We start from the raw sequence: 27,874 nt of genomic DNA, 5'->3' as shown, positions 1-27,874 counted from the left end.
ATACACACCTCAAATCCCACATTTCCCAAAAAAAAAAAACAACCCTCAGGATTATTAGTACTAAACAAGAAGGTGAGATAATGGATAAAATGTTAAACTTAATTTATAAAGACAGAGGTTTAAATTCTGATTCAGACATTTAATACCTTTGTAATTCAAGATAAGACATTTAACTTCTCTCAACTTTAGTCTCCTCATTTGTAAGATGAGCATAATAGCACCTGCCTCACAGGATTGTTGTGAAAATCAAATGAGATAATAAATGTAAAATGCTCTGCTTACATTAAAGTATTATATAAATGTGTTATCATCATCACCATCAAATTTATGACTTCTTCTAACTTCCTTATAAAGTGTATACAACTTCAGAATCATCCTTAATTCTTCACACTCTCTCACTGTGTCCAATTAGTTGCCAAATCTTTTCCATTCTACTTCGAGGACATCTCTCCTTCATCTACCTCCTTTTTCTCCATTCATTTCACTTAGTCATTATGCTAGTTCAAGCCTTGTCACCTCTCAGCTGAACTATTGCAATGGCTCAGTCTCCCTGCTTCCAGCCTCTCCTCTCTCTAACCCATTTTCCACACAGTTGCCAAATCAATATTTATAAAGATAAATTCTATGTCACTGACTTGTTGAAGAAGCTTCAGTGAATTTCTATTACCTCTAGGATAAGTTATAAATTTCTCTTTTCACATTTAAAGCCCTTTATAAAGGATACATCTGGATACTACCTGCTTTTTACAGACTGATTTCATATTTCATATCTCATCACACATTTGACATTGCAATCCAACTGGCTAACTTGCCCACTTCCAAGTCTTTACTGAGGCAATCCCTCATGTCTACAATATCTATAATCTATCTCTTTAATCTGAGCATGAGGTTTTTCATCAAGAAACCACTAATGGCTGTCTCAGGTCAAGGAAATGTGGGAGTTATGTATGTTTACCCATAGCTTTCTGACCAGAGGTCAGAGGACCAAATTTCCTGAGGGTGAGCTTTGCTAGCTGAAGAGTATAATAGTAGAATAAATAGAATCCCTTTCAATGAAAAACAAGCTGGAGTTGTCGTGTCCTCTAAACAAAGTACCAAATTCAATTTTCAAGCTATTCAGGGGAGAGTCCTCCTGCTATTAGCTCAACACATAGATCAGGGATACTTACATAAGTCAAAGAATTAGAGATTGAACCTAGGTCCTCTAACTCTGAATCTAGAACGATTAGTGGCTGTTGGTATCATTCTATTCACTGAGGAACATAATACCGTTTGACAAAGTCAGCAAATGTAACATCAGATGTTTATCATCATTATTACTGAACACTGAACTTTATAGTAGTGGCATGGTGTAGTGGATAGATGGCCAGCCTTGGATTCAAGATCTAGTTACGAGACCTGCTTGTGACATATAATAGCAGTGAGAAGAATCACTTAAATCCTCAGAACCCTAAGTAACTTTCAACAATTTACATGGGTAGAGTTAGAGGAAGCTACCACACAGTAAGCTCCTGAAATTGATCAAGGAACTCACCAAATGGATCAGGCATACCCCTGATCAACTTCCCTTATACTTACTACTTATGTGACTCAGGCAAGTGATTTCAGTCTTTCTGGGTCTCTCTTGTTGAACAAGTTGTGCTCTGAGGCCCCTTCCATTTCTAAATCTATAATTCTAAGAAACATTAAGGACAATCCCTTCAAAATAAGCACATTTAGGTACTGACATATTTTGGGACACATTCAATCTAATTCAATTCTATTTTTTTTTTTGGTGAGGCAATTGGGGTTAAGTGACTTGCCCAGGGTCACACAGCTAGTAAATGTTAAGTGTCTGAGGCCGGATTTGAACTCAGGTCCTCCTGAATCCAGGGCCGGTGCTCTACCCACTGCGCCACCTAGCTGCCCCAATTCTATTTATTTTAATAAATACATAATAATATTTGTAAAGCACAGTGTCAGATAGTGCTTTAGTATCAGAAATCCCTACACCAATAAAATCACAGAGATTGACTTTCTCCATTTAATACTTCCATCAGTCCTATGATTTACCAAAAAAAAAAAAAAGATCACTATGCCCATTTTAATTAGAAAATAAAGTGACTTACCCAAGTCTCTACGGCTAGTAAATAGAAAAAATGTCTAGATAGTGTACCTGTCTCATATACAGTTATTTACTCACCAGGTATCGATTTTCTGCTCTTTCAGAACCTTCCATTAAAGAAAACTATGTCAAATCCAAGTACATGGAAGATGTCTTCAGTTTTGACAATACAAGAAGAACAGCAAAGGTGTCCAGAGTATCAACCATCAGAAGGATATTTGATGTGGCAAAGCACCGGTCAAAAAGATCCATAACCTTCCCAACAGGGATTAAGGTCTGTCCACAAGAGTCAATGAAACAGATCTTGGCCAATCTCCAAGCTTATTACAGACTAAGAGGTGAGAACACAAATGATCCATGCAAAGTCTCCATTGGCTTTCCATTCTCTTCCATTAAACTTAGCCATGAGTTTATCGGCTGTCTTTAATGTTAGTTTAAGGCTTTGGAACTGTATCCTTTACTCTTTGATCTTTACAAGGCACCTAGACAACTGAGCAGTAAGTAAAACTAGGTATTGTCATGTAGTGCATAGAGAGTTGGTCATGGAGTTGGGGAGACCTTACTTCAAATATGACCTCAGACATTTACCAGTTATGCGACCCTAGGCAAATCACTTAACTACTCTGTGCCTTAGTTTCCTCATTTGTAAAATGGGAATAATAATAGCATTTAACTTCCAGGGTTGTTGTGAGGACAAAATATGATAATATTTGTAAGTTACTTTGCAAACATTCAAGTACTATATAAAGGCTAACTACATCCATGATAATAATAATAAAAACCAAATGTATTTGTTTTATTCTATTGTGAGTCTTCATACAGAGTGGGGATAATCTGCAAATATAAAATCAAAACACATCAATAAAACTTTAAACAAAAAAATTACAAAGGTAAAAGAGCGTGTGTTGTTTAAAATAACAGCTCATGCAACAAAAACCATTAGGTCATTTAGCAGACAACAAAATTGCATTGCCATTTAGAGATTCCTTTTAATTTTGTTATTATGTAAGCAAAAAGTTAGATTTTTCACGTTGTTCTCATAAAATGAAAAGCACAAAATGTTTGCAGGACTGAGAAACTAAGCAGGCTGATTTTTAACTAAAAGTATCAGTTCCCCCCTGCCAAAAAAGCAGTCATGTGACTCCTAATACTATTTGGTGGAATATACATATGGCGGATCTAGCAAAAACCACTGAAGTTTGGAGACCTGGAGGAACATCTGAGAACACAGAGGTGTTCCAAATTAGCAGTGGTGAGCAGGTGATGATGCAGAGGTGATAACAGAATTTACTAGACAATTACCATTGTTTCCAAAGGAGTTACAGGACAATTATTGCCTGCAAGAGGTATACAACAGTGATGGATATCATATAATGCCCTAGAAATAATTATGAGATTTAATCACCCTGCTATGAGTGCCTTGGGTGATTTCCAAAATAAGGCAAAGGTATCTCATTTTGCCTGAGCTCCAAACCTATATCATCTTGCGAGTTGGAGATAAAATGTCTCTCCTATCTCAACCTCAGAAATTTACTCCCATCATAAAATGGACACTGTCATCCTGCTTTCTTTCAAGTCCATGAACTTGAAACATCTGGTGTAGGCTCCATCAGCATATGGTAGTGGGTGTTGATTGACATGCAGTTGTAAACCAAGGTAAAGAAATTTCAGAGCACTAGCCCCTTGCCATGTTTCAGAGCATCTGATTCTATGATACTATCAAGAAGTGAATTAATTTAGGGGATTCGTGTTGGGTTTTAGAGACACAATTAATTAGCAAAGTCACACAGAAAAAAACTGAAAGCCTTGCAGCACTTACAGGTTTCATTTCATTGAGAGATGAATATTTCATATGTTTACTCTCCTAATGGGAAAAAATTCCAACTCCAAGCACTTACAAATGCTAAGTTTCTGGACCCAATTTAGAAGAGCCCCGGCAATTGAGAATGAAGTGCATGATATTAGCTAGGGCTGTGAACTCTGGATCCCTTGTTTTCACAATGATAATTCAAAGGAATTTTCATATATATGCATCTGAATCACTCAATACACTGTTGTGAACCTTCTGTGCACTTATACATCTTCTAATATTTAACAAACAATAATTTATTAATGACCTGCTAGGAACAAGGCATCATGCTAAATGCTGGGAAGACACTTACCAAAAAAAGGAAAAGAAAAAAAACAGTCCTTGCCCTCCAGGTACTTAAATTCTAATGATCTATGATAATGATCTACCTGTCATCCCTTCTACTAAATTATGAGCTCCTTCAAGGCAGAAGCTAGGTAATTTTTCACCTTTGTATCCCCAGAGTCTTCCACAGTACCTTGCACAAAATAAGTACTTAATAAATGTTTATTGATTTCTTTTGGTCTAGATGTATGATTCTATCAGTGTAGTCAACTTCTAGCATAAAAACTCCTTCAACCATTACAGGTCAATTCGTCTATAACTTTTACACTTAAAGAGGTGTCTTGGGGCCTACCACCAATATGTATTCGAGGCAGGACTTGAACTCAGGCCTTCCTGACTCCAAGCTTGGCACAGCCTACTATGTCACACTGCCTATCTTGCTAAAAAGCTCAACTGAACTAGAATGAATTGGGTTTGGAGGATAACACCTGGTCAATTCCATATTATTTTTATAGAGACATAAACTTATATAAGCTCATGGTATCAGAGTCTTAGAACTGAAAATGAACTCCTAGTTCATCTGGTCCAACTCTTTCATCAGAACAAACTGAGGCCCAGAGAGATTATTTGACTTACCCAAGGCTATACATGGAGGAAGTGAATGTTACATTACCCCACCTCGGGATAAATAAACATAAAACCATCAACCACTGTTTTCATGTGCTACGATCTTATTTATGAGAGCCACAACAGCAAACTGAAGCAGCCCTTGTTAGTTGCTTAAGGGAAAAGTTATTCTTTGCAGCTGCTGAATTTCTGCTACACAAAGTATTCATTCTCATCTCACCCTTGATTAAGTTCCCATCATTCACTCTCTGGTTTCTCTGGGTAAAACAAACCACGGTGGAGATATTTTCCACAACAATGATAACCATTTTGGCTACCCCAGGTTGGAATATGATTTGATAATCAGTATGGAGTTTCTTTGCATCTTAACAAATTTACTCAGTAAGAAATGCTCCAGCTCCAAAGGGCTGTTTCTTTGACAGTCACTCAGTGATTGTTCTCAGATCTCCTGTCACACTATGATCTGTTCAAGTTTAAGAATCACGTCAAGGTTGCAATTGAGTCTGAGTTCCCATTGTTTGGGCTTGGGGAAAACACTTTGACAGGCCTCAAAATCAAAGGGGACATGAAAATGACTTTTAGTTACCTAATGAATAAACATGGTACACATTACTCTCTAACAATCTCTAATACACATTATAATGTTTAAATACTATTCCTAGAGCCAGGATTAGAGCTAGCAGTAGGCAAAATTGCAAAGAAGGCAAAGCTTGTTGTTGATACCTTCCCAATCTATACTGTTTTCCCCCTCTGCAATGCCCCCTTCCCCTCCGAAAGGGCTAGTACATCTATGCTCTATCTTCCTGCTGCCTGATTCACTTTTGGCTCTTTGTCGGATCTATAATTTCATCCACGTAAGCATGCCCTCCACCTGACCAGTCTGTAGTACACATATCATTTCATGTGATATTTATCCATGTTCTCCCATTAATTTTCTTTAAAGGATAAACCCATCACACCTACCTAGAAAGACCATGGTTCTCCTCCCATGGAAAGTTAATCCACTCACCTTGTGATTCCACCCTGCTGCTGGGCTGTGAGTTGTGAGAGCCAAATTGGATATACGGAGCATTAATCTTCCCCTTTAACTTTACCTAAGAAAAAGGAGCCACTGAGCTTTAATCTGTGATGGGTCAGTTTTGTATTTTATTGCTTGGGAATTAATTATACAATAAGAGCTGAAACCAATTAGGGAAATAAGGAAGGAGAAATACAAATGAATAATCTTAGATCTAAGCTTAGTCTATTCCTTTACAAAACTCACCGAATCCCAAACTGCCCGCAAGACCATAAATCCCTGAAAAGACCGAACACCAAACCACATGCACTCCTGTCAATCCCGCTCCGTCACTGCTAAATTTACGGCCAGAGAAAGAGAGAACTTCCATTCCTGCCCTCGCTTTTAAGTCCGCGTCCCGGAAGTTCCTCGCGTTCTCCTCCCCAAAAAAGGAAGTCCTTCAAAAGCCGCCTCAGTAGCATGCACAATCTCTCAAATGATTCAGCTAAAACTTCCGATATATATCTTTACCACAAATAATTTTTCCCACATTTCCACCTTTGTTTCATTTGAACAACGAATGAGTTTGCTCAATGAAACAGCCAAAAATAATTTCCTATGCTAACTAATAATATGTCAATATCAATATAGAAAAGGGAAAGAAAAAAGTTTTGTCCAGAGGGGCAGTCCCTTATGAACACAACGCTTTGACATTGGTCTTGCAGAGGGAGGGCCTCTGCAGAGAGTACATATTACAGATGGTATATAATAACAGAAGGAGATAACAAAAACCAACAAAACAAAAACTTTTCATATAAAGTCTCTGAGTTCTCTTGTCTTCTTGAAGTGGTAAGATGTCATCGGGAGGAAGCTAGATTCTGGTCTGGAAAACTGGGCTCTGGACTGAAAAGCTGGATTCTCTTCTTTAACTGTTTGAATTGCTGGATTTTTTACTAAACCTTAGCATAGTGTTGTCAACGATCAAATTAATAAAATCCATTACATTCCCTCCTTTATATAATAGAGGATTGAGGTAGTTATGCAATCTGTAACACTTCTTACCACCATGTGTCTGGATCAAAGCCAAATTTAGTAATGTGTTCATGACACCTGGAAAATGTTATGGAAAGGTTATCATAGCACATCTCATGGTTTCGAGACAGCCAGTGATTGTGCTAGGCCACATGTGTTTAGACTAAGGCAAAAAGTAAACAAGTTCAGTTAAATTAGGTTATATTAGGAGGGAGAGAGGACAAAACTGGACTGTGTCTAGCAATTGTGCTCTACATAGTCTCCATCATAAGCAAACCATGGACTTATGTATACCTGTCTCTCCTTTTGTTGCACATATATTCTCTCCAGGGCCTGCATTAAAGTTCACAGTAAGTTAGTCTCTGAAATGATAAGTTTCCATACTTCCTAAATCTCATATTAATTTCACCAAAGACAGTATAATGATAAAAATGCATGCTACGCTGCATAACTTAACAAGAACTGAAACCAATTAGGGAAATAAGGAAGGAGAAATACAAATGAATAATCTTAGATCTAAGCTTAGTCTATTCCTTTATAAAACTCACCGAATCCCAAACTGCCCGCAAGACCACAAATCCCTGAAAAGACTGAACACCAAACCACGTGCACTCCTTTCAATCCCGCTCTGTCGCTGCTAAATTCACTGCCAGAGAGAGAACTTCCATTCCTGCCCCCACTTTTAAGTCCATGTCCCGGAAGTTCCTCGTGTTCTCCTCCCCAAAAAAAGAGGTCCTTCAAAAGTTGCATCAGTAGCATGAGCAATCTCTCAAATGATTCAGCTAAAACTTCCGATATATATCTTTACCACAAATAATTTTTACCACAGAGTGAATGAGTGATTGCAAACTCACCAAACCCATCCATGTAGCAGCAATACTCAGACTATGTTCCACATCCCATTCAATCATACAGGCAACTATCCATCTACCAGAACCTTAGTATCTTGACATTTGATGATGCTCCTGCGCCCTTCCTATCCCCCAATGACCATCTCTTGCTCTAAGAACAATAATCAAAGGAATATTGACATAGCTCCTGGAAAGCATGTACTAATCAACTGCTCTATGGTTCCGTAATGATTTGAATGACGCCACCTACTGGAGACTTACTATAGGAAAGTTCTGCCATGAAGTGAAGATCTTTGAGGGCAAGACCAGGAGTCTTTTCTTTGGTGTCAGAAAGTGACGTTTGCTTGTGGGAGGAAGAAGGGGGGAGACTGGCGCTCTGACTGGGGCTTTTTCCTGAGGACGCTGGTGGAGAAGGGAGCTAGAAATGTGCTCTCTCTTTAATAGATAGATGAATGTAGGCCTTTCTCTCTCTCTTTACCAAATTCTTATTCTCCTTAATAAATGCTTAAAAGTCTAACTCTTGCTAAAGCTTATAATTTATTGGCGCCCACTCATTAGATTTTAGACAGTCTAGCTAGAATTTTAACCTTAACAGTTCCATATACCATCCCTCTAACTCCTCAGATCAAACTTCCCTTCCTTGACCACCATGCTCCTATATATTGATTTACTATTCCATCTACCACAGTGACTTTTCCAGATCTTTCCATTCCTCCTCAGACCTCCCATGGCTCCCACCTCCCCCCCCCCACCTTCTCATCTGAGAATCTTGCCTCATATTGCCCTAAAAAAAACATTGAGGCCATTCACAGAAAGCTCCATTTTCTCCCCTTTCTTTCATCATATTACTGAGATGCCTTCTGTAACTCTCCTCCTTTATACCTTTACAACCTTTAAAAAAGACCCCAGGAATAGCTGTGGGGCACATTAAACATAAAGAACTTTGGGGAGGGTCTCCACTTAAAGCTGAGGCATCTCCAAATGCCCAGGTATAGTTATGGCCCTGGAATAAGGGTCCTGAATTGGTAGGATTGAAGGAAGAGTGTCACTGAGGAAGAAAAAAGCCAGAAATGCAGGCAACAGAGATAATGATCACCTACATTCCAACCTTGATCAGACCCTGGACCTAAAGCCAGTGATTTTTCCTCTATACCACAATACCTAGAAAGTGAATATCAACAAACAAGAAAAAATTGGGGGGGGGGGGGATCAACACACTCCTGAGAACAAAAGAGTATTCATGTAAGCAGTATGTGATACAATGGAAAAAAACATCAGTTTCAGAGTAAAGGGACCTGAATTCAAATTCTGACAGCCATTTGTCTACTATATAACCTTGAAGAAATCACATAACTTCTCTAGGCATCAGTTTCTTCATCTGTAAAAAGAAGGGGTTGAACTAGATGACCTGTAAATCTCTTTCTATCTCTAATATATGATATTATCCTATCTTATGAAACCTTGGTGTAGGTGGGTATTGGGGATTAATTTGGAAGGAGAATTTTCCCTCATCCTGGGCCAAGTTTCCATGCTTGACCACCTTCTTTTGTAGTCTGTCAAGAAGCTGTGTGGGAAGCCTATCGAATCTTCCTGGACCGTATCCCTGACACGAGTGAGTACCAGAATTGGGTCAGTGCCTGCCAAAAGGACACTTACTGCATTTTTGACATTGGAGAAACCTTCATCAATTCTCAGGAGCTCCAAGAACTTCTACAGCAGGTGAGAAGAGGAATAGCTCTCTCTTTTTCAAGCCTACCTAAAATGAATTTTTTCCCCAAGATCCTCCCATCCCTACCTCTTTTAAGCTAAACAGCAACTGTCCAACAGGACAGGGTTGGCAAGAAAATCTTTGTTCTCTGCAAAATGATTACTTGGAGGTGGGGCTCTGGGGGGTAATAGCAAAGTGGGCCACAGATAACAACAGAACTGATGTTGGATTGGCCTTGTTTTCTAGCAAAATGACTTCTTTTATCTTTTTTTCCAGCGATTAAAGCATCATCGTTTCCCTGAGAGGTGAGTAACCCAAATGATAACTCACGTATATAGAATCATAGAGTTTACAGCTAGAAAGGACTTTGGGGATCATCGAGGCCGGGGATGATTAACAATATTTGTGTCATGTACCCCTTTGGCTATCTGATGAAGTCTGTGGCCTTTCTTGGGACAACACTTTGAAATAACTGAAGGAAAAGTTAAGTTCCACTTAGATGTTTAGTAAAAATAACGGTATATCTTTTTCCGCATCAAAGTTCATAGACCCCCTAGAAATCTATGGACTTCAGGTTGCCCAGAGAGGCAAAGTGTGAAGTAGGATTCAAAACTAGGTCAACTGATTTTAAGATCATAAATTTAGAGTTGGAAGGGATAAAGTCCCTTCCCCTTATTTTACAGAAGAATAAACTGAGGCCTAGAAAGACTGACTTGCCTATGTTGACACAGCTAACAAGGTTTTGGGGGGGGGTTGTTTGTTGTTTGGATGGTTGGTTGTTTTTTTTGAGGGGCAATGAGGGTTAAGTTACTTGCCCAGGGTCACACAGCTAGTAAGTGTCAAGTGTCTGAGGCTGAATTTGAACTCAGGTCTTCCTGAATCCTGAGCAAGTGCTTTTTCCACTGTGCCACCTAGCTGCCCCACTAACAAGGTTTTGAGGCAGGATTTGATGGGAGGTCTCCCTGCCTCCAAGCCCTATCTACTCTGCACTGCTATCTGTCTACTATCTAGGTATTTCATCTCCTCCACTATGACACAGAGACCCTGAAATAAATGGCCTTGACTCACAATTATAGATTTTGAGCTGGTGGGACCTTGGAAGTCATCTGCTTCAACTCCACTCATTTTCCAAATGAGAACCTTGAGGCCCAAAGAGATTAAGTGATTTCTCCAAAGTAATACAGTAGTAAAATAGTAAATAGTAGGGATGAAATTTTAATTTAAGCCCTCTAACTACAAATCTAGTGGAGTGGTTTGTTGTTTTTTTTTTCAATTAGACCACGCCATCTTCTGAAAACAATGTTAGAATGATGTAAAATTGAGTTATTTATATTTTAATAAGATTTTGTTGTTCAGTTCCGTCAGTTATGTCTCGCTTTTCATGACACCATTTGGGGTTTTCTTGGCAAAGATATTAGAGTAGTTTGCCATTTCCTTCTCCAGCTCATTTTACAGATGAGGAAATTGAGGCAAAGAGGGTTAAGAGACTTGCCCAGATTCACATGGGTAGTTAGTGTCTGAGCCCAGATTTGAACTCAGTAAGATGTGTTTTCATGATTTCTGGCCTGACACTTTATCCACTATGCCACTTACCTGCCCCATTTATAAGATTAGGTTAGCTATTATGAGCTTTGTATTTAAGAGACAGGTGGAAATATGTTCATTTTATATTCTGCAAAACATTCATGTCTCACATGAAATTAATAGAGCACTCAGGTCTATTATCACCTTAATCAGAGCCAGGACTAAGAATTTTTCACCAGAGCAATTCCACAAGCTGTGCCCAGGGCAAGCAGCACAAATTATGCCAAGTTCAGGGCCTCTGCCAGGGGAAGGAGTGGGAAGAAGATAACCCCAACCTGCCATTAGTCATCTTCTTATTTTAAGCAATTATCCTTGCTAAATAGGTCCTTAGCTGGGTTGTTCCTATACTGCTAAAGGACTATAAATACAATGCCCTGGGACAAAGCCCCAGAAGTCCCACCCTTGTTATGATTCTGAATTCAGCGAAAACTAAAAATCAGGATATGAGAAAAGTAAAAGAATTTTTACGTCATGGAAAATAATGAAAGAACATAACCCACATCAGTGAAGTCAAACTCAAAGAGAAATAGGGATCAGAAAACCATACATAAGGATTCCTGCAGGTCACATATTGACTTAGAAACCCACACATTAATATTATCTGTGCTTTATTGTATTTTTATTGATTTTGTTAAATATTTTTCAATTACATTTTAATCTAATCAGGACCATACTTGGGAGTGTTGTGGGCCACATGCATGTTTGATGCTTCTAAATGAATGAGAAATTCAGAGAACCAAGATTATTCACATTTTGGAATAGCAGAAATGCCCAAAACAAATATAAGGGAGACTCAAAAGGAGTTGTATAAGTCATTGCTGATTCTCTGTAATATCTTTCACAGCCACCCCTCACTTTTCACATTGTTACCATTTTAAACCAAGCTCGTGGCATGTCGTATAACAAAGAGTACAATAGCATTCTAACTGATCTCCCTACCTCCAATGCACCCACCCATGTTTTTTACATTTTACTCTCAATATGTTACTTCTCTATTCTAAAAGTAACTCCGTATTACCTACAGGATAAAGTACAAATTCATTAGCTTGGCATTCAATTTTTTTTAACAATACTTTTCACTACTCCCCATCCCAGTCAGTATAGTCTACTAAATGATTAAAAGACACACCTTATTCATTCCAGTCTCCTGGAGTAGAAAAAGCACTGGATTTTGAGTCAGAAGATCTAAGTTAAAATCCTGTCCTGGATACTTATTGGTGACTTTGGGCAAGTCATTTAATTTCTCCAGGTCTCAGTTTCCTCATCTGTAAAATAAGGGGGTTGGACTAAATGACCTTTAAGATCCTTCCACATCTAAATCTATGCTCTTCTGATCACATATACCCCCTTTCCACCTAATGAAAACTAATAGTGCTTCAAGACTTCCTGGCATGCTTAATAAGTGCCAGTTGACTTGACTTGTCTATAACTGAGAATCTCTGATGAATTTTCATCACCCACCCAAGCCTGATGTTGTCCTCTACATCATTTCTGGTTTTGCTTTTGGGGACCAAGCAAAACAAACCTCTTCCTTTATGGAAGCCTATCAAATTCTTGAAGAAAATTATCATGTCTCATAATGCCCTACTCCACCCCCATCCAAAGTCTTCTCTTCTCCAAACTAAACTTTTCCAGATTAAACCAAACTAAATTAATGTATTTATGTAGCATGGTCCCAAGATCCCCTCACCATCTTCATTGTGTTAAGGGCTAAAATTCTAGCTAAACTGTCTAAAATATCTAATGAGTGGTCGCCAATAAATTATAAGCTTTAGCAAGAGTTAGACTTTTAAGCATTTATTAAGGAGAATAAGAATTTGGTAAAGAGAGAGAAAAAGGCCTAGATTTCTATCTATTAAAGGGAGAGCACATTTCTAGCTCCCTTCTCCACCAGAGTCCAGAGGAAAAAGAGCGCGAGACTGAGCGCCAGTCTCTTCCTTCCTCCTCCCACTAGCCCGCGTCACTTCCTGACTCCTGGTCTTGCCCTCAAAGACCTTCCCTTCATGGGCAGAACTCTTCTACAGTAAGTATCCAGCAGGTGGCGTTATTCCAATCGTTACAGTCCCCCCTGTTGTTCCTCAAGAAACAAAATGTTTCCTTGACGGAACAGTAAAAAGAATATAATAACTATTGCTAACTAATAATATGTGAACAACAATATAGAAAAGGAAGAGAGGAAAGTTTTGTCCAGAGGGGCGATTTTTTTTTTTTTGTCCTCATGAACCGACGCTTTGACATTAGTCTTGCAAAGGGAGGGCCTCTGCAGAGAATACATGTTACAGATGGTGTATATTATAACAGAAAGAGAAAAAAAAACAACAAATCAAAACTGTTCATTTAAAGTCTCTGAAAGTCTTTTCTCAGATGTCCTCTAGGTGTAGTCGTGGAATGGAAGTCTTTTCAGGGGTTGATGTGTGGATACTGGTAATCAGCCAGGAAATTTCCTACAAAATTGAGCTTAATACAACTTTAAAATAGCTTTGTCAATAATCAAATCAAACAATGAAAGTTCTCAAAAACATGTCTAAGGGAATACAGAATCTTAGTTGTTAACACGTGAAACATACAATAAAACAAAAATTGAACCATTCTTTAAAATTACATTATTATTATAGTCCCCCCTTATGGAGAGTAATTGAGAAGACAATTGCTGCGATATTAATTTTTAAAAATAATTTTTATCTTTGTTTCATCACTTTTTGCATCATCTGCCTAATTATCCTCATGCCATTATGAGAAATTAGAAAATCTAATATAATTGGTAACAGGTGTCAAGGCCAAATTCAACACTGTTATTTATCATGACACCTGAGATAATTATGGGGGTTACCATAAAAGAACAGAGAAATGATGGGATATGAGCATTCCCACACTTGAGCAATATGTACTGTCCATGCAGTATGCCAGGCTTAAAATAGGTGGATGGAATATATGTCCATGCCACCGAACATATTGGAGGAAACTGAGTCAGACTTAATCAGATGCATGGGATTGAGATGTCCATGGCATCAGGCATATAGGAGGGAGCATAGAAGCCAGGTGTAGGAGTGAGATGGGTAGGATGAATACTTCCAGCCATCTGTACAATATTGTGGGGAAAAATAAAATAAAATATTAAACCAAGAGAATCCAACCTCAACATTAGTCAAAAGCTGTTCCCTTGGCCATACCTTGACTTCATGCATTTCTCCCCTCATGTGACAGTTCAGTGTCTGCAATGCATGTATTCCTCTTGTGATTGGATGGCATCTTGGCCAACTGGCATCTGATAACTCAGAATAAAGGCAATTAATGTCTTAAATGATAAGTTCCCATAATCCAAGTCTCATATGGATTTAAAAATTGAGGATAATAAATGATTGCAAAAAATGTGAATACATCTTGACTCAGAACACAATATATAATTATGCAACAATTTCAAATAATACCCCTTTTTTAACTTAGTATACAATTACTTTTTTGAAAAATCTGAACATATTTAAATACAAGTTAAAGCACAACAGAATCTCAAAGAAAACTTTTTTTTTTTGAAAAAAGAAAACTTTTACAAATGTTCCCCTCTTTTTTTTTTTTTTTTGGAATATGCTTATCAAAAATAATACTTCTAGAATCAATTTACACTTGCCATGGCAAACAATTTGCCAGGGAAATGCTTTAAAGAGTTTGATCAAATAATCAGTTGAGAAAAAATAACAAAAACAAACTCCTCAGAATATGGGAGCACAATACTCCTAGAATTAACATTGTATTATGAAATCAAAACCATGTTTCAAAATTAGATAGATGAATGAATAGAAGAAAATACACGTGGAATAATAAGACAATGAAATTCAAACTAGGGAAATCTAAATGAATATGAACTTAATATTAATAAGAGTGTTATAAAATATAAACTTGATCACATGACTATAAAAAGCTTTTACAAATATTCTCCTTGTTTTACAAACTAAGTATAAGACACAATCTCAAAAGCCTGAAAATCTCTATGAAAATAAACCCATACCATTAATTTCAAAATGTATATGTAATAGCATAGAAATCCTATGTAACCTCTGAACTGATACTATCACTCTGAATGAATTCAGAACACTTTTGATTCCGATATCTAAAATCCCCAATACTCATATCAATACCTTGCTGTTTACTTCTACATTTCTGTAAAATATATATACTTCCATGGCAAAAGAAGCGGAGTCTTGAACTATGGTGATGATTGTCATTCTTATTCAGCTTAAGTTTTTCTTCTTTAACCCCTCTATATTGTCTGTCAGTCTTTTCACCATACAAATGCTTTATAAGATTACTAATTAAAGACAAAAGCAGGTTAGCAAAATTATGAACAAAACGAGCATATCTGGAATTTAAAGGGTTTTCTAAGGTTGTCTCAGAAGCACAGCCAGGCTGGGGAAGGGCTGAGCCTGAAGCTGCAAATGTAGTTAGAGAAAGTTGAGCATGTGCATTAGATCTTTGGACTTCCCCCGGCAGGGGAAGCAATGGGCTTGGCCATGGGGGGAGTAGAGGGTGGGGTCTGGAGAGGAGGGGAGGGACCAGCACAATTTGAATCAGACTTGATTTTGAACTCAGGCCTGGATTCCTCTTCCCCCACTTTGCCTCCAGGCACTACGGGATTAAAAGCTTCTAGAGGGTGGGTCATTGCCTCCAGGAATGCAAAATTAGAGCAACAATTAGTGTTAGAACTGGGAAAAACTGCAGGAATCTCTTCAGGTTTCTCTGAAAAAGCATGGTTGGGAGAGGGAGAGATATTTCCTTGTGTGAGTATGTTGCTGGCTCTTTTAACAAAAATAAAAAGAAAAATAGAAAATCCACAAAAACAAAGCATTAACATGATCTTATCTCCCATTTGTCTGGTTAAACAGACTAAACTCAAAAATAGGGTAATTAGGGAGTTTGAAAGGTCCATTTGAAAAAATTTAAAGGGAAAACACCAGGCAGTTCAGCAGTACTCAAGATTTAAAGGGTTAGGGTAGGGGAAATTTCTTACCCAACCGAAAGATCAGAAGTGAGGTTCAGCTTTCCTCTTCGTGGTCAGCCATCTGTTAAGGGCTAAAATTCTAGCTAAACTGTCTAAAATATCTAATGAGTGGTCGCCAATAAATTATAAGCTTTAGCAAGAGTTAGACTTTTAAGCATTTATTAAGGAGAATAAGAATTTGGTAAAGAGAGAGAAAAAGGCCTAGATTTCTATCTATTAAAGGGAGAGCACATTTCTAGCTCCCTTCTCCACCAGAGTCCAGAGGAAAAAGAGCGCGAGACTGAGCGCCAGTCTCTTCCTTCCTCCTCCCACTAGCCCGCGTCACTTCCTGACTCCTGGTCTTGCCCTCAAAGACCTTCCCTTCATGGGCAGAACTCTTCTACAGTAAGTATTCAGCAGGTGGCGTTATTCCAATCGTTACAATTGACATCTTAATAGTCAATAAATTGTCAATATCCTTCCTAAAGATTTGCAACCAGCACTGACCACAGGATTCCAATGGTGGCCTGGCCAGGGAAAAGTACAATCAAGTGGTTTAAAAGAATGATAATTTTGCTGATTTATTTTATACTGCTTTTGGTGAGCAGTTTTCCTATGCTAATATGCTTCAGACCCACCATATACTTGTTGACTACCCTTTGGATGGCCCCAAGTTTAATCTTTCAGAGAATGACATTATATGATTCACAATTATGTAGCGTCATTAAAAAGAATATTGAGGGGGCGGCTAGGTGGCACAGTAGATAAAGCACCGGCCCTGGATTCAGGAGGACCTAAGTTCAAATCCGGCCTCAGACACTTGACACTTACTAGCTGTGTGACCCTGAGAAAGTCACTTAACCCCCATTGCCCTGCAAAAAAAAAAAAAAAAAGAATATTGAGGGGCAGCTAGGTGGCGCAGTGGATAGAGCACCATCCCTGGACTCAGGAGGACCTGAGTTCAAATCCTGCCTCAGACACTTAATACTTACTAGCTGTGTGACCCTGAACAAGTCACTTAACCCCAATTGCCTCACCAAAAATAAATATTGATCTTTAAAATATGCACCCATCACAAAAATTATAATAAAGAGTAACAGACACAAGGCTCTGAGTGTGACTAATTTGTAGCAACCCTAGCAATTGTCAATAAATGGGATTCAAGGCTCCTCAGCAGCCAAGGATGCAAATGACAAGCAGAGCAGATATTTAACTGAAACGGTAGCTGGTTATATAGGGTATCAGAAATAGTTCAGTGCTATAAACTAAACTAAGACTATGATTGGTCTAACACAAAGATGGAGGGTCAGCTTACATTTGGCTTAAATCACAATGGGGATTTCCAGAACTCATGACAAAAGGAAAAACATAGAGTTGACTAACATCTTTTAGAAAGTTTTCTGGTGGGCAAACATCCTATTAACAGGTTGGCTCACATTCCCCTATGGTCAGCTCACAGATTTTGAATCTCTGTGGTCAGGTTATAGTTCATAGGAACAGAAGAAGCAAACTTTTATAAACTCTACCACTGAGACCTATACAATCAAGTCCCAATCTGTCAGTGATTAGATACAATTCTCAATCAATAACTAATAAGTAATACAAAATAAAGTGGGGTATCAATTTTCAATTTCACAGTTTCAAAGAGAAACTTAAAGTCATGAAAATTACTGTCCAATTCCCAGATACAATCCAGCTAATTTTCTGCCACCAATTCAATTTTGAACTTAGTTCTTTATCTATCTGGAGTGTCTTTTTGAGATATATTTACTGATAAATTAATACCACATATCAATCCAATTACATATAATAGTCTAGATAATATGAGTTCTTCATCCACTTGGTTTTTCCTGTGTGAATTAAGCTTACAATCTTTTTAGCGGTTATGAATCTTATTTAGGATTCTCTGCTCTGCAATGCTCTGGGATTTATTAGTCATTGAAATGTCATCTGCAAAGACAAGTACTGGTTGTTCAGCATAAATTAATTAATCACCAAGTATATATTAAGTCCCTCCTATTTGCGAGATGCTATGCTGGGAACACAAAGACAAAAATGACAGTCTCTACTCAATGAATTTGTATTCTATCAGGAAAAAATCATAGCTAAGTATTGGGCAATAGCTGAAAATAGAGAAAAGATTCTTGTGCCAAGGATAATGACTTGTCATGTAAAAGGTGAAACAAAAATGACTAATAAAGAGTTGCTATCCAATATATATATATATATGGAGAAAATGAAAGCATATCTAGCTACCTTTGTTGAATTCAAGTAAGCTGGCCCAGATGAATCATATCTTCAGGTACCAAAAGAATTGTTATATCTAATTGATGAACCACCATCATTGTTTATTAAAAGATGGCATTGTATACAGTAATAGCAATATTGTTTTAAGAATACTTTTGGGCAGCTAGGTGGCACAGTGGATAAAGCACCAGCCCTGGATTCAGGAGGACCTGAGTTCAAATCTGACCTCAGACAATTGACACTTACTAGCTGTATGACCCTGGACAAGTCACTTAACCCTCATTGCCCTGCCCCCAAAAAACTACTTTTGAGCAAATAAGTCATTTTGACTATTATAAATGTCCAAATTAACAGCAAAAGACAAATGAAGGAATATGCTATAGAAGTATATATAGAATTTTACATCTTTTATATATATTTTGCATATGCATGTTTGTGTCTAATGATAGTCATCTCTAGGGCAATGAGGGGAGGGAAAGGGGGGAGAAAATTCATGTGCATAACCTTTTTTATCATATGTCATGGAAATTCTTGTTTTATTCCAAAAATTAAAAATAAAATAAATACATTTTTTTTAAAAGAAACAAAGCAAAGAATGGGAAAGCTTCCATAGAACTGAAGGAGGGCAAATGCTACCTGTTTTCAAAAAAGAGAAGAGAAAATAGTTTAGAAATTGTAAGTCAATGAGCTTGACTTTAATTTCTGGGGAAATTCTAGAACAGATTATTAAAGTGAAAATTAGTGAATATCTGGAAAGGGAGGTAGTGATCAAAAAGAGCATGACCTCATGAAAAACAATCATGACATCTTAACCTTAGTTCTCTTTTTTTGACAAGGTTACTAGTCAGAGGGATCTTATCAATACAGTTTACTTAAATATAAGCAAAAATGTTTGATAGAGTATGTCATGGTGTTCTTGTAGAAAAGACAGAGAGGTATGTGGGCAAGAAAAAATTAAGCACAATTAGATTCAGAGCTGTCTGAGAGGACAGACTCAAAAATTAATCTTTAATGATTTGACATAGACTTTGGAGGAAGTCTCCAGTGGAGTACCCTAGAGATCTGTGCTTAGACCTTGTATTTTAATGATGTGAATAAATGCACACATAGCATGCTTAGAAAATTTCAGAATAACACAAGCAAAAGAGAGGTAACACAATATTTGACAGAGTCCATATCCAAAAAAGTCCTTTATGGGTTAGGACATTGGGCTGAACCTAACAAAATTAAATTTAACAGATAAATGTAAAGACTTATTCTTGGGTTCAGAAAGAACATAAGATAAGGGGGATACAGCTAGACACCAGCTTACCTAAAAAAAAAAATATGAGAGTTTTAATGGACTTCAATTTCAATATGAGTCAACAGTGTGACATGGAGGCAAAAAAAATTAATGTGATCTCTCTTCTAAATCCTAAACTTTTGGGGCTGAGGACCCTTTTACACTCTTAAAAATTATTGAGGTTCCCAAAGATCTTTTGTTTATATGGGTTATATCTATCAATATTTCTTGCTTTAAAAATTTGAAATACATTTTAAAATATTTAATTCATTTTAATTAACAAGAAACCAATCATATGTTAACATAAAAACATTTTTATTAAAAGTAACCATATTTTCAAAAAAATAGTTAAAAGAGTAGCAATATTTTTGCACATCTCCTCCTAAATGTCTGGCTTAATAAAAGACAGATGGATTCTTTTATCGGCTTCTTCATCCAATCACTCACAATATGTTATTTTGGTTGATGTATATGAAGGAAACCCGGCCTTATTCAGATATAGAGTTGGGATATAGAGAATTTGAGTAGGAAAATGATTTCTTAGTATTATTATGAAAATAAATTGACCCAGGGGCAGATGGTTGGCACGGTGGATAAATCCCTGGCCCTGGATTCAGGAGGATCTGGGTTCAAATCTGGCCTCAGACACTTGACCCTTACTAGCTGCATGACCCTGGGCAAGTCACTTAACCCTCATTGCCCCACCCAAAATAAATAAATAAATAAATTGACCCCCCTGAAGAGTTTCAGGACACTCAGGAGTCTACAGACCACACTTTGAGAAGTGCTAATCTAGAAAAAGGGAACAAAGTGGTAGTGTCAAAGCCCATGCCTTATGTGAATGAAGTGAAGAAAGTAAAGATATTTAATAAAAAATAGAAGAATGAAGGAGAAAACAGTAGTTGTCCTTAAATACTTAAAGTATTGTCATGTGGAATAATAGTTAGATTTGTTCTGGTTGATCCCAAGGGGAAAAACAAAAAGTAAGGAATTGAACTTGTAAAGAGGAAATTTAGATTCTATGACAAGAAAACTTCCTCAAAATTAGAGCTTTGCAAAAGTGGAATGGGCTTCCTAGAGAGTGGGGTTCCTTTTGATGGAAGTGTTTACCAATGACTGGAAGGGTTTTGGTTATGTTATAGTGAGAATTCTTTTTTGGATATGGATTGGGGTATTTTGGCCTCTGAAGTCCTTCTGATCTTAGACATGCTGAGGTTTCATGAGCATCTTGAGGATGTCACCATCTTTCTATTTGAACTCAGCTGGACCTCTTACAACACAGTATCAATCACCTGTAATGATTGAAATGATGCCACCTACTGGAGACTTGCTGTGGGAAAGCTCCGCCATGAGGAAAATGCCTCAGAGGCATTGTGGCTTTTCCTTGGCATCAGGAAATGATGTTTGCTCATCAGTGCTGTCTACCAAGGCTACCAGCCAATCAACTTGAGGAGCCTCTTATTTTCTGGAAGGAGACAGGAAGGAGGAAAGGGAGCCTGCACGGAGAGCTCTCGCTCTTTTGGGTTCCTGACTTGATGGTGGTGGTGGCAGCAGAGGACTTCACAGGAAATTTGAGGAAAGATAGGAATGCCAGGCTGTTGGAATTCTCTTCTCAATCTTTTTCTTTCTATTTTCCAATAAACTCTTAAAAACCTAAACTCGTTTTATCAGTGATTTTAGTCAGTTTCCCCCAAAACTGGGGGAACAGATTAGAATCCACATTTGGAATCTTAAATTACACACACCCTTGGTGAACAACCTCATGGCTTTACTCCTCACTTGATACTGATGATCAAATGGTCTAGAATAAAGTAATTGGCATCATCACATCTTTCAGGAAATAAAGTATAATTTGAACGCTTTTAGATGAATGTGTCATTTTGTTTTGCTAAATTGAATGCTTTCTTAAAGTGAACAAACAGTAAACACAGTAGGCTCTCGTCTTCTCAGAATCTTTCAGTTAACTGTGTGATTTTTGAAATGCAGGCCACTCTTTTAAAAAATCAATTGTGAAAGCTATTTCAACAAGGGTTCCAATCTGCATTTGCAGATTGTTCTCATAAACAGTTTGAAAAAGTGGAAAAGTAGGTATATCTGTCAATAAGCACTTTTTATATGTCAGGCACTGTTCTAAGCATTGGGCTAACCAGTTATTACTATTTTTTTATCACCTTGCTTTGTTAATGTTCCATGATTCTTTTCTAAGCATATGTTATCAAGTCAAGTCAACAAACATTTATTAAGCTACAACTATGTGCTAGGCACTGTAAAGAAAGACAAAAAAGGAGACAGCTAGGTGGTGCAGTGAATAAAGCACCAGTCCTGGATTCAGGAGGAGCTGAGTTCAAATCTGAATTCATACACTTGACACTCACTAGCTGTGTGACCTCGGGCAAGTCACTTAACCCCCATTAGTCTTCCCCCAACAACAAAAAAAAAGATTTTAAAAAGTCCCTATTCACAAGGAGTTCAGTCTATCTAATGGGGAGAGAATATACAAACAACTCTGTACAAACTAGATGAATAACTGGATCAATTAAAGACTATCAGCAGAGGAACGACACAATTATTTAGGAAGATAAGAAAGGCTTTTTAAACAAAGTGAGGTTGTTAACTGGAACCTGAAGGAAGTCATGAAAATTAACAGCCAGAGATGAGGAGGGAAAGTAGTTCAGGCTTTTTCTCATATCTTGAGAATCAATCCCTCAAGACCCTCAAAATTTTATCACATGTTGCATGACGTTCCTCTCTATATTTTGGCTGATCTTTGTTCTTCCTATCTTTGTTTATTTTAGTATAGTGCTTACTTCCTCATATAGCACTTATAGGAATTGTGGTATTAAAGGCTAAATAGATCACTTCGATTGGTACAAGAAAGAACTTACTATAGTAAGATATTTTCTCATTTTTTTTCTGTTGTCTTCCTTTGAGTTTCATCTTTAAATGTTATTGGGATTATATCTTAATTACGTTTATTGCCAGGCTAGTACTTGTCTTTCTTCTATAACACAATATTACTTATAGCCTTCCACTATCTTTATCTATAAAATTTTACAAATTAGTTTTTACTCTAAACCAGTGTTGCCTTTCACTTTCCTTTCTCTGTTTAGGAAATCTATGGGGTTTTTTTTGCCTGAGGTCTTTTCTAATTTCCTTTGGTGAATGATTTACACTTATTATTCTTCATTGTAAAGTGGTGGTATTCTGTGTCAACATTTATTCCTTTGTCCTCTTCTGGTTTTTCACCATTTTCTGCTTATTTAAATATATCTGGATGGAGCTATTTTAACAGCATATTATAGGGGCAGCTAGATGGCGCAGTGGTTAAAGCACCGGCCCTGGATTCAGGAGTACCTGAGTTCAAATCCGGCCTCAGACACTTAACACTTACTAGCTGTGTGACCCTGGGCAAGTCACTTAACCCCCATTGCCCCGCAAACAAAACAAAAACAAAAACAAAAACAAAACAGCATATTATATCTTTTCATTATATTACTTTTAATTTGGGTCCTGTGTAGTTCTGTTGTATCCTGAACATCATGGATCTTAACCACTAAAAAACTGTCATCTAAAACATGGAAACAAGATTCCAAAGAAAAAACTATTGTAACTATAGTCAGAATAAAGTCTATTACAATCATGGACAGTGCTATGCAGAAATATTCATATATGACCCTATGCAGGATGATATAAGCAATGTTTTCTACCTCCTTCCAAAATATCTCCATCACTGTTCCATTACCTTGCCACTCTCCCATCCTGGATGATTCAAAATTCCTACCATTGGAATAACTATGTTTTAGTTACTCTAAACAACAAAGGCAAAGGTGCTGGCTGTAGAAGGTCAATGCTAATATAAACAGACTTCATCAGACATTTACAAAAGTCCTAATCCAGTGTCTTATTGCACCATTCAAGATAGAAAGGGTTCTTAAGAACTCAGTGAGCAGAACAAAAACTTTTGCAGATGTTAACTGGAAGGTTTTGCACAGAAGTCAGTTGAAAAATTATTTTGACCACATCACCTCATGAAGACCATCTGCTAAGGCATGTGTAACGGTGAGGATCCATTGGGTAAATCAATCAAATCACCCTACCTCATTTAAAATGTCTAGAAGCTAACCCCAGATACATTCATCAGATGAGTACACATATTGATTATTAACTATATATAAACAAGATAGGTGGCTCAGTGCACGGGCCTGGAATCAGGAAGACTCATCTTTCTGTATTCAAATCTGGCCTCAGACCCTTAGTAAGCTATGTGACCCTCAGGTGAGTCACTTGACCATGGCTGTAAACAGTAAGAAGGATAAGGAAATGGCAAACCATTCCAGTACCTTTTTTTTGAGGCAATCAGGGTTAAGTGACTTGCCCAGAGTCACATAGCTAGTAAGTGTTAAGTGTCTGAGGCCGGATTTGAACTCTGGTCCTCCTGACTCCAGAGCCAGTGCTCTATCCACTGGGCCACCTAGCTGCTCCTTATTCCAGTATCTTTATCAAGAAAATCCCAAATGGGGTCCCAAAGAGTCAGACAGGTCTAAAAGTGAACAACAATGAATAAGACCTTGACATCTCCTTGAATAAATCAAAGATATTTTAACTAGGTGCAATAGGAAGTCTGTTTTGATTAGGTAAGGGACTCTATCACATCCTAAGGATGTATAAAAGGAAAAGCTAGTCCAAAACTGAGGAGAGATTTTTCAGGTATGGGACTAGAGATGGAGTTGGGACATGAGGAGCTGAGATAGTAAAAATCAGCAGTACAGAGGCAAACAGAAAAAGAAGAAAGAAAAATTAATACTCAGCTGCAGCAGAAAAGGGAGTGACTGATGACAGCCCTTGGTGCTACAGGCATTGTAGATCGGAAGAATCAATTTGATATGACCATTTATACCCACTTTCTCAAGGACTGAGGGAAATTCCAAGGAAAAAAAGGTCTGTTCTTTCCTCAATTTTCCTTCCCCATGTCCATTTATCAACTCCGATGTTCTTCACCCAAACAATTTGGATAAACTGAATTTTGCTTCAAACATAAAGAAGTCAGGGGTTAACTAGATATACATATGAACAAAAATTAAGACAAAAAGCTAAATATGCCTAAATATTAGGGATTTTTCTAACTGAAATTATGATGGTATTCCTAACTTTTCATTTAACATAAATTCCCTAATGCAACAAAGAAAGAAACCTCATGCAAATAAGGGGCCATAATATAATTTCTAGATTTAAAATAAGCTAGCTAAAGTAACAGTGTTACACATTGAAGGTTTGGGATAAATGTCACCTAAAGGGAATACTCAGAATGATGAAATCATGGGTCCTTAAAATGTACTGTTACCTGGAAATCAATCAATTTACAAGCACTTGCTAAGTACCCATTAAATGCCAGGCACTATGCTTGGTACTTGGAATCAAAATACAAAAAGTAAAACACCAAATTTCTCCCATCATATTAACATACCAAAGTTGGAAAGCTAGAACCCCGAAACAAGTCTCTTTAGGGGGGACAGTGCATGAAAGGACAACTTTTCTGACTTTAAAACTTTGCTAAAGGTCAGCCATAGCTGTGCTGCTCTCTAGAGTTTGAGTGAAAATATCTTTCTTTAAAATAGATGGTCTTGAATTTAAAACATAATTTAACTTAGAAGCAGATTTTCAATTTATTCCCACTACTGCCATCCAGTGCCTATTAATTGTTATGTCTTTCATTTCTATTTTACTTCTAGAAAAGATGAAATTCTCACAGAGAAGACAGTAGAAAGTGAAAAGTCTGATGAAATCCCTATGCTTCCTACAGGTAAAGTTAGATTTCTTTCTTGAAACATTAATTTATAATATTTTATACTTTGCACCCAAATTCCCATAAAAATGTGGCATTTTCAAAACAGCCTTTTTTAGAAATCCATAAATAAGAAAAACCACTTTTTAGTAGCTCACAAGCTAGAAATTATGTATTGATGTGTATATGTGTTCAAATGTTGACAAGAATATGTTTCAGGTTCTATATTTGAATAGAGGTTCATAAAAAAACTGTACCTTAGAATCTCTACATATTTTACGTCTTTATATCATGACCCAGCAAGTTTATCTTTTCAACTAGCTTATCTTTTTGACCAATAACTAATGTGGATACTATACTGGCTCAGTGCCAATTATGAAGATATTACTTTATAGAACACATTCCTTAAGAGTTTTCCCCCCAATAGTCTTAGAAGGAAATAGCTACCTAATTATTAACATTACCAACAGCCAAAGAACATTGACTTCTAATATCATACTTCATTCAGAGGAATAGTATTAGAAGAGAAAATGCTATATGAAGATGATCCATGATAAATTTATTTCTTAATGTTGTTAAAATTTAAAGTAATCATTAGTATATAATTGAGATTCCTACTTTGAAAAGTTAGTCAGTACATTTAAACTTTAGTGGCATTTTTGTCATACACACAAATTGAATCTGCTAGTAATATGTATAATATCATTTGATGAAAATCAAATTCAACTTTTTTCATATAAACTCTTTCCCACTTAGTTTAAGTCCTCATTTATAAGAATTCTGAGAAGCAAATATCTTCCTTTCTTCCCAATTCATATACACCTGTTTATATGTACACATGTATCGCTATATTTATGTTCATGCATGTATCTGTGTATGTGATGCATCTATATGTATATGTATATGTGTATGTATATGTGTATGTGTATTATATGTGTATGTGTATTATATGTATATGTGTATGTATATGTATATATATAGCCTAAGAGGTCTAACCTTAGAGTCGAAAAGACCTGAGTTACAGTTCTGCCCCTAACACAATACTGTCTCTGTCTCATGGATAAGTCATTTAACCCTTCAAGGCCTCCAGGCAGCTCTCTAAGACTGTAAATTACAGAGAAGTTCTGGTAAGCATCACTGGAGGGAGTTCCCACAATGTATCTATATGTAGTTTTACACATATATGTAAATCATAATACATGGATATTTTGAGTTATTCATTTACCAGTCTTTCAGACTATTTCCCTAGTGGTCCTGAACTAAGATGAATGAAGTTCATCCTATACTGTAAGACTCACCCTTGGTTGTCCATAAACACCAGGGTTGGGGAGGATTCTGAAAGACTGGCAGACGGAGATGAAATGTTGAGAACTATTAACAAACATGCATACATATGTGCACACATTTATGTATATACATGGTTATCTATATGTAACTGCATATAAAAATTTGGTGCTAGGGATCAGATCTTGTGATTTCACTGGTTTAGGGAGTTCCTGGTACAGAAATTCCTTCCCCTGATGTAGATGAGCAATTCCTCCATAATTTATATAACATAGAGTCTTAGAGAACTATCTAAGCATAACACAGAGTAAGAGGTCTCTGATGTTACATGATTTCATAGGCACAAAAATTCATGTTTTCAAATTATGGCTTTGTCCCTTTTTCAAATGAAAACAGAAAACTAGAATAGAAAGTAAAGGTATGTAAACTGTGTATATGTACATGTATGGGTATGGGTATAGGTATGGGTATATGTATTTGTATGTGTATGTATAAATGTAAATTAATACATAGCCTACCAGGTATAACCTTAGAGTCTGAAAGACCTGAATTCCAGTCTGGCCTCTGACACATACAAACTAGTTCTGCGGTCATAGGCAAGTCAATTAACTCCTCAATAATTTACACCCCGATGTGAATGAGTTCATCATATTCTTTCCTAAAACAAGTTTGGATAGTGCTGATGGGGCACAGAGAAACCAGACATCTGATGTAGGAATGAGGGGGGAACAAAGCCTTGTTAACAAAAGAAGAAAAAGGAGAAAGAAGAGAAGGAAGCTGGGTATGGCAGAAAAAAAAAATCACTTACTTTACAATGTTGTCTAGAGTTAGTGTTTCTATTGTCTGTAAAGTTGATTCAGTCCTCAGTCAGCCCAGGTGTCTATAGTTCCACATATGGTACAGTTCCATGAATACTGGTCGGAAAAATAAGGTTCCCTCAGGGACTACAGGATCCTCAATCAAAAAAGACAGATTCCATAACATTCTGTATATTCTGCTTACTACACCTAGACATTTTCAACAATAAGGTTTGAAAGCCAAATTTTCTTTCTGGTTAACTAAGTAAACGAGAAAATTCAATTAACTGAAATGTTCTACTCCTCGGGCTTTTCAGATAAACAAGGTTTTACTGTATAATTTCACACGATGAAACAGAACACATTTATTTTCCTAAATATGATTATTTTCTTTGGCTGCAAAAGAGTCCAGAATCTCCTTTTTGGAAGGCCTTGAAAACAAGAAAGATTGTCTTGCATCTGAGATAGTTTTT

General features: G+C 37.1%; 1 protein-coding gene across 1 annotated transcript in view; it reads left to right on the top strand.

Annotated features, from left to right (window-relative positions):
* Positions 1-27,874, top strand: part of IMPG1 (interphotoreceptor matrix proteoglycan 1) — a 168,580-nt gene that overhangs the window by 25,925 nt on the left and 114,781 nt on the right. Inside the window, exons 4-7 of the mRNA XM_044003434.1 lie at positions 2,209-2,442; positions 9,298-9,464; positions 9,730-9,758; positions 25,268-25,338. Of these exons, the coding sequence (XP_043859369.1) occupies positions 2,209-2,442; positions 9,298-9,464; positions 9,730-9,758; positions 25,268-25,338 (501 nt within the window). The remainder of the gene's footprint in view (positions 1-2,208; positions 2,443-9,297; positions 9,465-9,729; positions 9,759-25,267; positions 25,339-27,874) is intronic.

Source organism: Dromiciops gliroides, chromosome 4 (genome assembly GCF_019393635.1).
Source record: "Dromiciops gliroides isolate mDroGli1 chromosome 4, mDroGli1.pri, whole genome shotgun sequence".
Classification (NCBI taxonomy): domain Eukaryota; kingdom Metazoa; phylum Chordata; class Mammalia; order Microbiotheria; family Microbiotheriidae; genus Dromiciops; species Dromiciops gliroides.
This window is presented reverse-complemented; position numbering and strand designations above follow the sequence as displayed.